We start from the raw sequence: 17,922 nt of genomic DNA, 5'->3' as shown, positions 1-17,922 counted from the left end.
TAATTTGGCACAAATTGAAAGAGCAGATGCAGATGAGTCTATGGGACTGTTTTCAGCCTCTGTGAACGGCGTTCAGATGTTACATTATTCCGTAGACGGATCAGGCTACTTTTATGGGAACAGCTTGCAAAAGGCACGCTACCGTTTCTTTTTTTTTCACTTACAGTTGTCTCATTACGCCACAATCAAAAGAGCCCTGCTCTCACGGGGTGACCTATTCTCACATCCTCCTTCTCAACTTTGACAAAACTGTTGTGTGTGTGCCTTCAGTTTATGGGACAAGGGTCAGAGGGTATTGAGCAAAAATCTTTAAGGTTTTTTTTGGGGGGAAGAGTTTTTTTGACAGATCCCCCATCTCCTGTGACGTAAAAACTAGAGGACCGTTTTGGCAATATGTGTGTATGCATGCTAAGGAAGGTCAGTTGGCCCTTACTTTACATTAAAGGGGTTCTGTCACTAAAAAGAAAAATGCTATACTTATCCTCCCCCATCAGTCTACTTACCAGATCTTCACCTCCCTTATCTTCTCCTGTCTCCTGCAGTCCAGGGGGTCACTTCAGCTCCAGCTGCCTGATTCTTCTCCTTCCTGTGAGGTTACGTACATTAGGTTGACAGTCTGCCAATGTACATTATGTCACAGCTCACAGGCCAGCAGGAGGACTGCCTATCTTCTTCAGAGATTGCTCATGCCAGCTGTCTCTGAAATAGATTACAATTCCTTCCTAGGCAGTGAAGCTACAGCACAGAGATGTGGCCTTCACTGACCCAGCAGGAAGGAGTTTGTGATGAGCAGCCATCATCACAAGCTGGGCCCAGCCTGCAGTGAGCTGACTTGGGGCACTGGAGAAGCTCAACCAGGAGAAGATGTGATAAGGAGACAGACAGGGAAGGAATAGGTAAGTTTAGACAATTTTTTTAAAGGACAAAACCCCTTTGAGCATTCCTTGTCACCCAAGGATCAGTGGTAGCTGACCATTTACAGGTCTCTTTAAAGAAAAACTCCCATCTGGGAGTTATTACCTATCATTGATTCTCTGTGCTGTTATCCAATGAATTCACTGGTTCAAGGCCCCATTTTCACTTTCCAAGATGGCTTCTGAATTCTTCTGACTACCTAACCTACACTGTGCATATGTATTGCATTAGATTATCAATGCATTGCACCTGCTCTCTGATTGGCCAGTGCTTATCATGTGAGCAGAGTTGGCCAATCAGACAACAGCATGAAATGCTTCAGACTACTGATGCACATGTGCATTGGGTAGAAAATTGCAATGGCCATCTTGGATGACTAAATACAGAGCCCAGAACTGGCAGATCCATGGGACATTAGTGCAGAGGTACAATGCTGGATAATACAACCATACCACCCCACCGGGTCCTGGGACCAAATTTCATATATAAACTACCTTGATGGAGGCCAAAAGAACATACTTTTGGCTCCTATCAGGTGAATATAGGCACGTGGCTATGTTTGGAAAATATGCCAAGCGTTTTATGTAAAAATGAAATGCATTCCATGCTTTTGCAAAAGAATGGAAGCTCTTCCTTGTAGATGGCACTATTGTAGTACAATGTCTATAGGAACTGTGACAAGGGCTTTTACAAAATGTCAGGCCAAGTGATTGAGCAATTGGATAGCACCTCAAGATAAATGGTTTATTTCCTTATAGTCCATAGAACCCAGAGTTTGCTGACATCAAATATAGGATGATGATGTCATTGCCTTGTGTACAATAAAAGCCTGGGCCTACAGGAGTGTCTTGTTCCCCAGAGGGTCACTCCAACACCATTATTAGTCCTATTCTGTCATCCAGGGTGCGTTAACTAAGAGAGTCTCAAGATACCCAGTTTCTGTCCTTGTAGATGATGAAAACCAGAGGTTGATCCTAAGTAGAAGAGCTCAGGAAATGGATTACTTTCCTTTCCACTGGGAAGCTTTGACACTTCATAACTGGTTTATTAGAGAACCCGCAAGGTAAAATGATGACAGCAAGTAGATGATGGCATTGCCTTACATGTAGTCAAAACATGGGCCTACAGGACTATCCTGTCCACCAATGGGCCATTCCAACACCATCATTAGCCCTATTCTGTTGGCCAAGGTCTAGGAACTAAGAGAGCCCCAATGTACCCTATTACTTGCCTTGTAGATCATAGAACCCAAAGGTTGTTCCTAGCCAGCAAAGCTTGGAGAATAGATTGCTGTCCTTCCACTGGAAAGCTTTGATAAGTGGTTGATCCGATGACCCTCAAATATTAAGTGATAACACCAAGAAGATGATAATGTTTTTGTCTTGTGTACAGTTAATGTCTGGGCCTACAGGAGTATCCGGCCCCCTAATGGGCCATTTCAGCTGTCGTAAATCCCATTCTATTGGCCCAGACTGCCACAGAACTGTAATAGCAGCTTCAACTCCCATTGATTTCAATAAGAGTGAAGTCAGCTAGGCCATTACACTCCTGCTTCCCATGATGCACATCTAGCCCACTGCACTGACAGAGGCCCGCATAATCCGGTGATTGATTGATATCCTGTACAGCGGGTTCCGATGATTACCTATTGATGACCTATCGTAAGGATAGGTCATCAGTAGTTTTGCCTGGAAAACCCCTTTAATTCTACCCCTACACAAGATGAGTGATGCATAGGGATATGTATTCATTATTTAATCAATAATATGGGTAAATATCTCATTTTACTCTCTTTTTTCCCCCAATATTTAAAAAAAAAAAAAAAAAAAACATTCTACATCACTAATATCCCAGTTATTTTATTCATTGGAACAGATAAAGGTTAGACTAAGTCCTAGTGTAAGTGGTTGCTCCATACATGAAAAGAACCATTGAATGAGTCGCTACTTCAAGCACTCTGCAACCGCAGCAGCTTTCATTACCGCTACGGCATATTCAATCGTGCTGCTTGTTGCTCTAGATTAACCCCCTGCTGCCTATTATTTTGTACAATGGCTTGAGCATAGGTTGCAAAGTGAATGGAATAAAGCAGCTCTGGTAATGACACATTAGAAGAGAGCTATGGACGTACCTTGTGACCTCCACGTGATGCCATTAGAAGTGCAGCCCAAGGACCCCAGCTGTTGTTCTCGTCCTCAATCACCCAATGTAAACACTAATCTTGCTTGTGTACATTGCACTAATAACTATAGGATGTAGCTTTGGCTCTTAATGAATACTTGTTGACAATATACCTTCGCCCCATTGTCAAATAACCTTTTCACATCCTTCCCTATGTTCCTCGAATCTCTAATTAAGGAGCACCACAATGCCCGTCGTCTTCGCTATGAAGTGGTTCTACTCATAGAAAGCCAAGATCTTTATGACTATTTTCTTTGCTTTCTCCTCCCCGCTCTAAAAAAATCCTAGCTCTTATTTTTCTGTCTGAGGGCTTGTTTTTTTTGAAGGTTGAGTTGTATATTTCAATGGTAACACTTAATGTACCGTATAATAGGCTGAAAAACTTAAAAAAATTCTAAGTGATATGAAATGGAAAACATCGCAATTCTGCCATCTTGGGGTGGAGAGAAATCTAGTTTTTTCAGCGTACACATTGTGGAAAAAATGGCATACCTTAATTTTGTGGGTCAGGGTAATTCTGACAATACCAAATTTATATAGTTTTTTTGTGTGTTTGCTGTACTTTTAAAAATAAAATATCTGAAAAAAATCTTCAGCCTGCCATAACTTTTTTATTTTTTTGTCGATAAAGCTGTGTGAGGCCTTATTTTTTGTCTTGTATTTTCTATTGTTACCATTTTAGAGTTTCTATGAGTTTTTGATTACTTTTTACTAAATTGTTTTGATAGTGACCAAAATAGTGCAATTCCGGTGTTGTATATATATATTTTTTATGATGATTTTCACTGTATGGGATAAATAATGTGTGCATTTTTTTTAAAATGTTTTTTTTAATGAATATGGGAAAGGGGCTTTTTAAAACTTTTATTTCTCGTTATTGTTAACAATAATACAATTTAATTCACTAGTTTTTAATTTTGTACTTTTTTAGCCCTCTAAGGGCCTTGAACTTGCTATCATTTGATCGCTTATATCATACACTGCAATACTTCAGTATTTAATTAGTCAGTCATTTAAAAAAAGTCAGAAAGGTCTGAAAATACTTGTTTATGTATCCACGGCTAAGTATTATTAAAGTTTAACGTATTATGTACATGGTCTAGTCTGTCACCATACTGTCTCCAAGTTGGATAGAGTTGTGTGGAGACTTATATGGATTGATACTGGACTTCTAAGGAGCTTTTTTCCCATCAGATGCCATATCATGGAGACTTTTGCTTTTTAGGGCATAGTTTTTATAACGTGGCCACAATGGAAGAGATATGACCTTTGCAGCGACTTCCTTGACTTGAGCGGCTGCAGTAAACCCAATTAAAAAAATATGCTAATTTGCTTTTTTATCCTCCCCAGCCCCCACCCACTTTTTTACAAGTGCCCAAAAAAACCTAACCAAATTAAGGCTAAGGTTAAGCTAGTCACCTGTGCATGTACTGTAGTCACTCCATGTGCTGCCATATAGCATCTGTGTACACCACCTTGCTGTGTGCATGAGGCTTAAACTGTCAGATGTTTTTTTTTATATATATTATTATGATTTTATTTATTTTTTATTTTTTTGTTAATGCAGTTTAATTTGCGTTTTAGATTATCGAGCCACAGATACTATGCCAGCCACTATCCCTTACAACCAGTCCCATGAGCAAAACACTGGTGGATCGTATAACAGTTCAGATCGAGGAAGTAGCACTTCAGGTAATCATGAGAGAATGGATCATTTTGACTATTAAAAAGTTTACATTGAAATACAAAATTTTAAAATATTTTTTTTCCCAATTTTTAGCCTCATGTTCAAATGTAGGACTTCTCAAGAGACAGTTTTCAAATTTGTCTTTCTTACTAATTAGCAACCTTTTACATGGGACTACAGTCAAGCATGTAAGCACCCGGCAGTCATCACAACAATTACCGCTCCTGTGCTTTCCCATAGAAGTGATAATTGCTCACTAAATGGAGGCGGAGCATGCCAGAGATCTCTTTTGGCCAGCTGCCTCCATTCAGAGTTAATAGGCAGTCATTCTTAGATGTGCAACTGTTTACACAGGCCGATTATCTTAAGATTTCCATACCTGCATAAAATAAGAGACTATCGGTCCGTGTTAAAGGACCCTTAGTCATATTTAATTTTGTACTATATCTTGCAAAAGTATTCCCACCCCTTTATCCTAACGTAGGACTTGGTAATGCTTGCCCAGGCAGCTTTGAGAGTTAGTTCTTGTTTTACGTTATGTGTAGGTTTGTCACCAGGTCAGTCCGTTACTGGCTGCCCGGTATGTTTATGGAGAAACCAGTGACTATAAAAACTCTTTTTATTGTCACTGGCTTCTCCATTAACCTACACATGATGTCAGTATAAATGTATCTGATCTGAAAAGCCTCTAAATCTGCTATATGAAGAACAAAGAGCTCTCTAAACAAGTCAAAGACAAAGTTGTGGGAAATGTAGATTACTGTTGGGTTCTAAAAAATATCCCAAATTCTGAACATTCCACAGAACGCCATTACATTCATTCTAGCACAATGGAAAGAATATGGTGAAAGAACAAACCTGACAAAAGAAGGAGCCCACCATGGAATGAGCAAGGAACAATAAAGACACCAACAATAATTCTGAAAACGCTCCAAAGATCCATCAGAGATGAAAGGATCGGTCCATAGGAGCACTATAAGCTGTGCATTCTACTGTATGGAGGAGCCTTCAGAAAAGAAAAACATTGCTTAAAGAAAAACCTAAGAGAACATATTTGGAGTTCTCAAAGCAGCATGTAGTCAACTTCTCAGCACATGGAAGGAGGTTCTCTTATCAGATGAGACTAAAACTGAACTTATTGGCCATCATAGGAAACGCTATGTGTAGCGCAAACCCAGCAATTTACATCACCCCAATGACACCATGTCCATGGTGAAAAGCGGTGGTGGCCACATCATAGTTGGGGGAGGCTTTCCATCTGCAGGCACTGGAAAACTGGCCAGAAGTGAAAGGAAGATAGTTGGCAGTCAATACAGGGCAATTCTTGAGGAAATCTGTGTGTGTCTGTCAGAGAAATGAAATTGGGGTGGAGGTTCTCCTTCCAGTAGGACAATGACCCTAAGTATACGGCTAAAGCTACAGTGGAGAGAATATGCGGAATTGTGGAAAGATCTTGGAATTGTCTAATCAAAGTACAGACCTTAACCCAATGGGGAATCTTTAGCATGAATTGAAGACTGTTGGACACAAGCACAACTGGAAGGAGTTGGAGCAGTTTTGCCTGAAAGAATAGACGAAAATCCCAATGCGTTGATGTGCTGAGCTAATGGAAACCCAATACTTGCATCTCTTATTGCAGCAGATTGTGGCTCCACAAAGTATTGACTTAGTGGGGTCAATATTTACATACATTCGAGTTATAAAAAAGTTAAAAGGGCTTAAAAGGAATAAAAATTGAATACTCACCTCTCCTGGAGGCTCCCTGTCCAGCCCTGGTTGACAGAAGAAGCTCTAGGTGGTCATGCCCTTCACATAGTGCATGTAACCACTCACAGGTTTCAGCATCCATAGAAGAATCACGGCTGAACCTGGTAAGTGGCTGAGCAGTCACGTGCACGATGAACGATATGTGACCGCCCGCCGATTCTTCCAGGTTCTATGCAATGGGCACTGGGGCTGCAGAGCTGAAAAAAAATTGGTCCCAGTGTATTAGTTTTTTTAAATATATCTTTTCTGCTTTTTACGCACCGTGTTAGATAAATCTGCAAATGTTTTCCCAACTAAAATAATTTAATTTAGCCTAAAACAATTTTTCGACAAGTACCGATGATGTATGCGCAGTGACTTAATGCTACAGTGAAACCTTAATAGATCATATCCAGATCATATTGTATTTTAGGTTGCAGCAATTAAATGGTAAAAAAGCACTTGAGAAAATATGTCCACAGCTCATTTGTTTTAGATGATAATCTATAAAGCAATTAATAGCTTGAGGAAGACGACTCGAAATGGTGTTGCTTGTAAATTTCATTGGTGACTTTATTGCGTTTTAGGTATTTATTAGCTATTAACGTAATGGATATATTTCTGGGCAAATTAGATTTATTATTATAACTGTTGCTTCTCGATGACGGGGAGATATATTCTGCACATGTAAGTATTGTCCTTGTGAACTTCATTCCTGCTGCAGGGAGTCAAGGTCATAAAAAGGGAACGCGTGCTCCTAAAGGATCTAAACAGGCTGGCATGAACTGGGCTGATCTGTTGCCACCGCCACCAGCTCATCCACCGCCACATGGTGCCAGTGAAGAGTATACCTTGTCAGTGGATGAAGGGTAAGGCCATCTGTCTACGTATTCCTTTTACTGTTTTTGACCAAGGACCTCTGCTGGTCAACTTCTGCTCTGCTATAGGAGAGCAGAAATGATTGGATGTCTGGCTATAAATGCCAAGCAGCATCTGACAGAATGAGATGCCTCCAGTCCAGAATTGGATTAAACTCTGGTGATATTTAAAAATCTGGTCCCTTCTTTCAATTTCGATTACAACTTAAATATAATCTCTGTTCTATATAAGGTGGTAGAAAATAGTGTTGAGCGAACTGAAAAGTCGAACTTTGTTTTGCTTCAAAACTTTGCTAAATTTGTTTGATTCAGGGAGAACCTGAACTTCAGGTGGTTTGCCTCAGTCAAACCTACTGAAAGAAGAAGGAAAAAGAAGTTAAAAAAGAAGGAAAAGTAAGGGAAAAGAAAGAGAAGGAAGAAGAAGGGGAAGGAAAAAGAACATTTTTCCTTCTTTTTTCTTCTTCCCTTCCTTCTGTTTCCTTCTTTTTTTTCTTATTTTCTTCATTAACTTTGCCCCAAAATAGCTCAGAAGTGCTTAGATACACTCCTTGGTTTTCTATGTTATACAACGCTTTTATTGCTCTTAGACAGTGTTCTATAGCAGTTACAGGGGTACAATAAGGTACTGGGTCGGTTCAAACTAATTCCAACCAAAGCAGACTTTTTGCTGAAATTCTGGGAAGTGTCCAACCAAAAAACATTACTGTGGAATGATCAGCAACCGCTGTTCTGGACTCATCAGTAATGTTTTTTTGATTCTCTAGATTTTGGTTTATCAGTGACAAAACCTGTTACTCTGAACTTGAGAATAAGTTTGGCAACTGTATCATGGGTAATGAGAGGTCTTGTTGGGTGGCATTAATTGAACTCTAGGAAGGGTTATATATATATTTTGTTCTGCTTAAAATAAAGGACTCCATTGTTTGTCTGGTGAAATTCTCTGCTAGTCTGATATATCACACACCTACTTTCCCAATTGAAAAATTAGAGTTGAATCCAAGATGGCAGCATTCAAAATGTCCGTCATTTCAGTACCATGACCTAACAGGTTTTCCCCTTCCCCTGCAGCTTGTATACAAAATTGCATCACCGTCTGCCATCTTTGTTTTTGTCATTGACATTCTCAGGTATGACAGAGATCTGCCGTGTCCAATGCCACCTACAAGAATGTATCTCCAGCAAGATGAGTTAGAAGAAGAAGATGAACGAGGTCCTACACCCCCTATACGGGGAGCTGCTTCTTCTCCAGCTGCCGTATCTTATAGCCACCAGTCCACAGCCACGCTTACACCATCACCTCAGGAGGAACTCCAGCCAATGCTTCAAGATTGTCAGGAAGATTTAGTTCTAGCTCAACATCAGCTTGAGAGAAGGTAATATCATGGGCATAGCTCCACCAATAACAAGTCTTTATTAACAGGAGCAGAACCCAGAAAATACAGAGGAAGACCAAAAATAATGTATTACTCAGCTCCTTGCATAAAGATACTGAAAAAGTCATGTGGTGGAGAATTTAAGAGACTTTTACATGGCCCAATAGTTGGGCAAGAACATTTGCTCCAATGTACTTTCGCCCAATCATGAAGTTTTGTAAAAGTGCAAACAATCAGCCTGTCAATGAGCAAACATTTGTTCATTAGCTGGCTGGTTTGCTCATGCAAACATAAAAATGGTCACTGATTGGCTACAGAACCACCCATGTGAATTTCTAACATTATGCCGTCTCTCTGTCTAAAACTGAATCTCTCAAAAAATTGAACTTTTTCATTTCTGCCATCTCCCAACCGACCTAAACCTGATATCTCCATCTCAATTTGTGGTAGCACCCTAACTCCTTGGCAGCAGAGCGATGTTTTGGGGTCATATTTGATTTTGACCTTTCCTTCACTCCCTATGTTCAGTCACTTCCTCACTCATGTCACCTGCACCCCAAAAACATCTCCCAAATCCACTCTTTCCTCAATGTGGAAGCAGCAATAAACTCTTACTGTCACCCTTATTCACTGTCGACTTTACTACTGCAACTCGCTGCTGATCAGTTTTCCCCTCACTAAACTTTCCCCTCTTCAATCTATCCCGAAAGCAGCAGCCAGGCTTATCTTTTTGTCAAGCCGCTACACTGATGCCTCCACTCTCTGCCAGTCACTTTACTGCTTTAGGCTGGACTGGATGGACAATGTCTTCATTCGGCCTTACATACTATGTTACTATGTTACTATGTTACTATGCTTGCCTGTGAAATATGTAATACAATTTAAACTCATCCATAAAGCTCTTCACGGAGCTGCACCACTCTATATCTCCTCCCTCTTCTCTGTCTACTGCCCTACCCAAGCTCTCCACTCTGCTAAGGACTTTAAGCCGAATTCCATACTGATCCAAACCTCCCACCTCCATTTTTCCCGAGTAGCACCAGTTCTCTGAAATGTGCTACCCTAGACAATGAGGCTAATTCCGAATGGCCACAGCTTTACGTGTGCCCTTAAAACATCTCTTTATGGAAGCCTGCCATATTCTCTAATCTACACCCTTCTCCATCTACCCTGCTTCTACACTCTCCATTGGAAACCTGAGCCTCTTCTTCCCATTCCATGCTCCACACACCACACCACACCTCTTATCTGTTTATTCGCACAGCTTATTGTATGTATATATGTATAGTATCCTATGTGTATACCTCATTATAGTCTGTAAGCAGGGCCCTCACTTCGACTGTTCCAGATGTGCATTGCTTTATTACTCGATGTTATGACCTATTTTTTGTATGTTTTCCCCAATTTGTAAAGCGATTTAGAATATGTTGGTGCTGTATAAGTATAGTGTGACCTTAAATTCACTTTTTGTAATCCACAGGCGACATCAAATAAGTCCTCCTCCTCCACCCAGACCGATATCTCCACCTCATACCTATGGATACATTTCTGGACCAATAGTATCTGACATGGATACAGATGTCCCAGAAGAAGAAGGGGATGAAATGGATATGGAAGTGACAAAGATGCAAAGCCGTAGACTTCTATTACGTGGCTTAGGGCAGACTCCTGCCTCTAGTGTTGGAGACCTAGAAAGTTCTGTCACTGGCTCGATGATCAATGGTTGGGGTTCTGCCTCTGAGGAGGACAATGTCTCTAGTGGGAGATCTAGCGTCAGCTCTTCGGACGGCTCATTTTTCACTGATGCTGATTTTGCACAGGCTGTTGCAGCCGCTGCAGAATATGCAGGACTGAAAGTAGCAAGACACCAAATGCAGGAAGCAGCAGGGGGTAAGTTATAGCATAAAAATGCATGTGGCCTTTTTGATGTCTTATGGTTTTGCACATTTGACAAAGTGGCTCCATGCAGGAGGGTTTAAAAATGTCAATGCGAAATTTGCATGGCTCTGAAAAGAGTTCAAAGCGTACCTGAGTCTTCAACAAGTTTTCTACAATACACCAGGTTCTCCTAACCCTCATTTGCTGCTGTTTGCACTCTCTTTCATGTCTGTAAGTTCTGATTTTCAGGTGGTCTTCCCAATTTTTCTGTTGCCCTGCTGTTTGCAATCCACTTTACTGGAGCTGGCGTGTAGCAAGCCTAGCATTCTGCCAGTAGTTCACTGTCCTGCACTTCCTAGCCCTATCTTTCCATGCTGTACTGCGGTCCAATTAGCAGGGAGGCAGTATCTTAATGCCTACCCCGGGATGATCAAGCATTAAGAGACATTCTGGCTAAATGGTTAGTAAATTCACTATAAGCGGTGTGTGTTATCACAGTGTCTGCAGATCTGTCAGCTTGCAGTCTTCAAGTGCAGGGGAGTCACCTATGAAGATAGCCCCTCCTCCATTGCTATGGAAATGTCCATTTTTCCTAGTTACAAAGAAGGCTATGTACCTAACAACATAAAGTGGATTGCAGAAAAGCTGGAAGGGAGACCTCTAGTGGCAGCCACTTCAAACGTGATTTCCACTGGTAAAGCAACAACATTTTCAATGTAGGTATATTACAGAAATGATGAGACTAACAAGTTGTCTGGAAAGTCCTCTTTAAATTTGTATTGTTTTACTGCTTATGTACTTGTTCTAGTTAGTTACTGTAGCTGCAGTAGACAGATGTGTCCTTACCTCCCCTCTTGACTCGACATGTCCTGAAATGTGTGGTGCAACCGGCTTTAAAAAAAAGCATGCTTTTCTGATACTCTGTCAGGAAATAACTATCCTACATTGTAGACTGCCAGTGTCTTTGCTACTATGTCGCAACATTGTATTGAGATTCTATTGTGAAAAATTATAGTCTTTTTAAAGGGGCTTTCGAATACTAAACTATAGTCAAGTTTGGTCATCAATAGTTGATCAATGGGGATCCACTGCATTCCAGATGCCACACATTCACAGAGGTCCCTGGACTCCTCCACCCAGCATCTGCGATTGTAAATTACTGCACAGCGTAGACACCGGGGGGAAGTAGTCCAGGCCCTGTGTGAGTACAATGGGTGGTGGCAGATCGGAACCTCAATGAATGCGTGGTTGATCTGGTTGCTGCCCAATGCCTGTTATCATTTCTTTCTGGTCACTAATAGGGTCAATAAAATATATACACCGCCACCAGCTTTCCGTACAGATCACCAGCCTGGTGGTAAGGAACAACCCAGGACAGATACAATGTGCCAGGAGTCGAATCTAAGGACAGTCGATAAACTGGGGAACAGGGTGGAGTAGAAAGGAAAGAAAACTAGCGATAGAGTCAGCGGGGCTGCGGCTGTAAAGATATCCAGGAGGCCCCGCTGACCAGAGAGCATAACAGGTCCTCTTTAACTAGGATTTTTGCTTTCATGTGATGTTTTTACCTCTAGCTAAGATTATTTTTCTTCTGCTCAAGTCACTGGATTTGCATAGTTTCAAATGTGACCAATTTATCCAATATATAAAGCATATTGCACTTCAAACATTTACCTGGCAGCTACGATAGGAAACACACATATAGGATTCAGTAAGCGGGATGCATTTTCTCATCTCTGCTTTTAAGTTCTTAGTGTGTCTTTAGTCTTATCTGTGCACTTCTCCTTATGTAGGCGTTCAGCATTACCTGTTATTCATCTACGGCTCAGCGCTTCTTGGCTGTCAGGGACTTATTTTTCGAGTTGTTTAAGCCGCTGGATTTTCATACTAATGTGCCTTATGTGATGCCGTAATATGGTACTATAGTGTGCTGTTTATGCCGCTGGTATAGAATTAGACACGTAAAGCAAACTTTTCAGACTGAACCCGCTGCCCTATTTACATATCATAGCATGTTGTAGAGCCGGAGGAGCTGAGCGGATTGATATATAGTTTTATGGGGAAAGTTTTGTATAAGTTCACATTCTTTGGCTGATGTCCCTGCTTAGGAATCGAGTAGGCGGTCCTATTAGTGATTGGCAGTTCTCTCTGTGTCAATCACCGATCAGACCGCCTACTAGACTCCTAAACAAGAGTTTCAGTCAATAAATTTCAAGTTATACTGAATCTTTTTCTCAAACCTATGTATCAATCTGCTCAGCTCCTCCTGCTCTATAATGTGTCGCCACAAGTTGCACTTTAAGGTGCAGAACAAAATATAATTATGTTCTTGACATATGTTATGCATCAGTTACAATCAGTAGAGGCTAAAGCTAGCACTCACTCTCAGACAGCTTTGTCTTCTGAGCCTCTCCCATACACATACATGCTTGACCAAGTGTGCAAATGTAGTGATGGGATAAAGTCCCTACCAAACAACTCTGGTGGTGGCTTATCTCCCCAATAACAAAAGGACTGAGCAGCTGAAATTCAGTGCCCGATCCTTATCTCCCTCAACATCTGCTGTCAAGGGAGAGTCAGGAAGTCATCATACACATTAGATAGTTGGTCGCTCCTGGCAAAATTGGCAGGTTTGGAAGACTTATATCTAATCTGTATGGCCACCATAGGATTTAGATACTTTCTCGTCAAGATCATTAATGGTTTGGCTAAGGCCATGTATGAGACCAAGAGAAACAGGCTTATAGTTAAAGAAGTTATGCCAACTTGCATATGCCCTCTCAGAATGCAGGACCTAGAGCAAACAGCTCATCACCCCAGATCCCGCTCCCTGCACCCCCAGCATTCAGCTAATTTTGTGAGGGAAGACTCGGCCATCTACACACTTCCCTTGCAACGGATGCTGCTCTAGAAATAATGAACTACAGGACGGCCCATGAATGGTCATCCTGTAATAACAGGACGGTAGAAGCTCTGCCAGAATGGGAGACACTCTCCGACATTGAGCAGCTTTCCGTTTTGGGTCATAGAGGGAAGTTCGAAGAGGGGGACCAAACTCTATGACATGATAATTTTTCAGAATAGGGCATATGAATAAAGGGTTGCGCTGTTGGTACAACCCCTTTAAAAGGAACCTGTCACCAGGCTTATGTTGCCTGAACCCGGGACAGATATGCACTGTTCCCCCATGTAAGTGTTATACTGAAATGCTGCTGCATTTCAGAATAAACAGACTTTTTAAAGTTTGACTCAGGACAGACCTCTCAAGTCAAAGAGGCAGGCCATGACAGCCTTCCCTGTCCCACAGCATGCTAACTGACAGCTCTCTCCCTATATAGAAGCAGGGGGAGGGCTGTCAGGGTACATGATCGGCCGCTCCACCTCTTTGACTCGAGAGCTCCATTTTAAAATTTAAAACTTAAATTGTGTTTATCCTCAAGTGCCACGATGTTTCAGAATAACACTTATATGAGGACAATAGGCATAGTTGTCCCAGGTTCATGCAGCTCGTGGTTTGGGAAGCGTGGACCTGGTGACACTTTCCCTTTAACTATGATGCTCGTAGGGCTGGTTCTTGGAGCCTTGGGAGGTATTTTTTTCTCCTTATCCACCTCTGCGTGCCCACGTTGTTAGCCCTGAAAGTCAGTGGGCAGACCATGGCATCGGGCTCAACGCTCCACCCTGTGCGTGTGCACTCCCATTGCTCTTTATAGGAGTGTGCGTGCTTAGCCTACAGCTTTGAGTCCACTACACAGTCCATGCATTGACTTTCCGGGCTGGTAGCATGGGCATTGGGAGTTGGATCAGTATAAAAATGACCTCCTCAGGCTCCTGGGAACCTGTTCTTAGAGCACCATTACTTATTTTATGGTACTCATAGCTGATGACAAGTTCCCTGTAAAATCGGATAATCATTTTGGTGGTCCAATCAAGTCTACACAGTCATTTCAGTTGATACCTTTCAATAGGGGGCAACAGAAAAATCATTTTCTGTCTTTCTGGAAAGAGAACTTATTTACATACCTAATGGGAAATGCTATCTAGAAAGTATCCACAGTGCCCAAAAAGGTGACAGAAGTAATGTGTATATAGAAGAATGTGGAGTCGGAGCTGGAAGCTTGAAGAACATCTGGGGTCATTGTAGTTTTTGACATTGACTAAGGGCAACTACCAAACCATGTAAAGCATCGCAGAATATGAGGACACCTTGTGAATAATAACAGTGCCGTAAAAACAGGATAAATCAGTGGTAGCAATTTTGTTTTGTTTCGGCAGCCTTGTTACCATGCATTTGATCGCAGCCCTCCGTGGCTTCGGCAGATTCATCTTCCAGACAGAAGCCTTGTAGTCATAGCTAAATATATAGTATTACATTTACTAACAGTTTAATGTTCTCATTTGTCAGGCCGAAGACATTTCCACTGCCCCAGACCTACAAGCCCGGTGTCAACAGATAGTAACATGAGCACTGCCGTCATGCAGAAAAGCCGCCCAGCCAAAAAACAGAAACACCAGCAAGGACATCTACGGAAAGATGGCTACACAGATGGTGAGACTCATTTAAATACAACACAATTAGGCTTTTATTACAGTTCTGTCATTTCAATGCATATGGCACGAATGTAGGCTTTCTCCTTTTTTTTTCTAAGTTTCTTGCTTTTTGAGGTCTAATTTATTTTTAATGTCTTTTAGAACTTTTTATTATGTTAATGAATCATTTTAAGCTGTCAGCGGATGGCACAACTTTGCAGTATTGTTCTCTTGAGACTAAATATCATAAAAGAAATGTAATACCTTATTTGTGCTTCTACTCCCGGGCAATTTCCAATATCTTGATGAAACATAAAAAGCATATAAGGTTTTTCAAACATTATGGGGGTCTCGATTTTGTTATAAACAGTGTTGACTCCAGGAGAGTGAATGTACTTCTCCGAGTACAGTGGGTCACAGCTAAGCCAATCCCTTCGCTGGTCAGGAAGGGTATAGTTTCTCTTTAGGGGGAATACCTATAAGGTGTGAGGAGACTGTAACGATCACGCATGCTCCTCTGGGAAATGTATTGGAAAGCAGCATTCCTGCAAGTCAATGTCAGACCGCTTCTCCTTAAGGAGGGCACCTCGAAGGTTTAAGGAGATGTATGAGTCTCCTCCCAGCTTCTAGGTGCTCTTGTATCTTGGTATCCCTCTGGGTTGGCAGTAACTACACCATCTGTATATTGTAATGTAGATCTTTTTGTGACTCACCCAACCATTCTATTGGCACACCTATACTGTAGCTCACTACGGCAACTGCTCCTTTAAGGCGATCCATTGTGTTTTCCTTGCACTGGAGAGTTCAGAAGGTAACACAAGTGATGTTACAAGGTGGAGGACATGATATGGAGGTTATTCGACGTAACTCAAGGGTTAACATACAAGATTAATGGCAGCAATTGTAGTAGTGGTAGTAATCATGGTTGGCCTTAACTATGTGTGTTACCCATGCTGCCGCACAGGGAACTGGCCACCAGCTTGGAGGGAGCACCAACTGGTTGTAGGCTAGAGGCAATCACTTCCCTTAGGTAGACTCCACCAGATAATTGTATTCCTCCGTGCTGCAGCGTCTTATGGAGCTACATGAATCATCCTCCTCCTGGCTCTGTCTCCTCTCCTCTGATGTTTCAAGATGCTACTGTCAGCCCATCGGCACCCTGGCAGCACAACCACTTAGCTTCTTCACTTCTGCTACTGTATTTATTTGATGAGCTTAGTTCTGCTATTGTATCTAGCTACTGAGGTTGGTTTGTGCTGAGTTTATGATATGAGTTAGGGCTCCTGCACACGGTCGGATTTGATTTGCGTAATCTGGGGCCGTCGGCTGTCCCCGGATTCCACAGCAAATACCGTTAGTGGCCTTCTACGGAGAACAACTGCTTCCTGCACATGAGCGGAAATTTCCGCTCACGGCAGGATATACACAGCATGCTCCATTCTGTCCGCTTTTCTGTCCTGCGGACCTCCTGCAGTGAGCACTGCAGAAGGGTCGTGGGATCTGTGTCATTGCCTAGCCATGGCGCGGCTTTCTCTGAACTGCTCATGCTCGCGGCGCGAGGGCTGGAGCTCCCGCAGTACAGAGAGAGAAGAACCCAGACAGTGTAAGCGGGGTCACAGGCAGGATCCAACTCTGTTGTGTGCAGGAGGCCTTTGGTTGAGATGTTGTATTTATTATATCAGCTTGGTTCTGATATTGCATCTACGTACTGAGGTTGGTTCATGCTGTACATTTGGACTAAGCTTGGTTCTGGTGTTATATTTATGCAAGAGCTTGGTTCAGTCCCTGTATTTATGTTATGGGTATGGTTCTGATATTATACCAATGTACTGGGGTTGGTTTGTGCTTTATGTATGATATGAGCTTGATTCTGGTATTGTATCTACTTACTGAGGATGGTTTGTGCTGTATTTATGCTATGAGTTTGGTTCTGGTGCTGTATTTATGTACTGATCTTGGTTCTGGTGCTGTATTTATTTCCTGATCTTGGTCCTGGTGCTGTATTTATGTGCTGAGCTTGGTTCTGGTGCTGCATTTATGTCCTTAGTTTGGCTCTGGTGCTGTATTTATGTCCTGAGCTTGGTTCTGGTGCTGTATTTATGTCCTGAGCTTGGTTCTGGTGCTGTATTTATGTCCTGAGCTTGGTTCTGGTACACTATTTATTTGTTGAGCTGTTCTGCTGTGAGTATGCTGCTAGCTTACTGCTTTCTGCATAAGTGGAATACAGGCAGACTGCCTATCAGTGCAATCTATATAGTTTTCTTCTTTATGACGAGAGGCAGAGAGCGCCAAGAAAATTCCACACAGGGTGCCATATAACCTAAGGCCGGCACTGGTAGTAATAGGAGTAGTAGGGTGCAGCTATTGGTACCTGCTGGATGGATGACACCCAAGTGGTGATACCAATGTATGAGCCGCTGGATTTGCCTTTATTGGTGCAGCATTATTATGTTATTATTTCAATTAAAAAATCAATGTAAAGAGTCATTGTCTTAGGATGCAGCAGTCGGCGTTCCGCTGTCTTATTACTCTATTATTCATACTGCTCAAGATACTCGCTAGAAAAATGCACAACGGGACAATTACAAGAATTGTCTGTGGATTTTGCTTCTATCCGTAGCAGAGCAATTAGTCCATTATCTAATATGGAGGCCAGCTTTAAGATGCATATATTATATAAAATCTATCTATGGATTGCATCATGATGAATTATTTTAATTTTGCCAATGATGGA

The 17,922-nt window shown here is 41.8% G+C and overlaps 1 protein-coding gene across 1 annotated transcript in view; it reads left to right on the top strand.

The window, feature by feature from the left end:
• Positions 1-17,922, top strand: part of ROBO1 (roundabout guidance receptor 1) — a 434,821-nt gene that overhangs the window by 393,014 nt on the left and 23,885 nt on the right. The window contains exons 22-26 of the mRNA XM_066599140.1: positions 4,681-4,788; positions 7,254-7,398; positions 8,535-8,780; positions 10,261-10,670; positions 15,064-15,207. Coding sequence (XP_066455237.1) covers positions 4,681-4,788; positions 7,254-7,398; positions 8,535-8,780; positions 10,261-10,670; positions 15,064-15,207 — 1,053 coding nt within the window. The remainder of the gene's footprint in view (positions 1-4,680; positions 4,789-7,253; positions 7,399-8,534; positions 8,781-10,260; positions 10,671-15,063; positions 15,208-17,922) is intronic.

The sequence above is a fragment of the Eleutherodactylus coqui genome, chromosome 4 (genome assembly GCF_035609145.1).
Source record: "Eleutherodactylus coqui strain aEleCoq1 chromosome 4, aEleCoq1.hap1, whole genome shotgun sequence".
Classification (NCBI taxonomy): Eukaryota; Metazoa; Chordata; class Amphibia; order Anura; family Eleutherodactylidae; genus Eleutherodactylus; species Eleutherodactylus coqui.
Note: the sequence above shows the minus strand (reverse complement) of the source record. Positions and strands in the feature narration are given on the sequence as shown.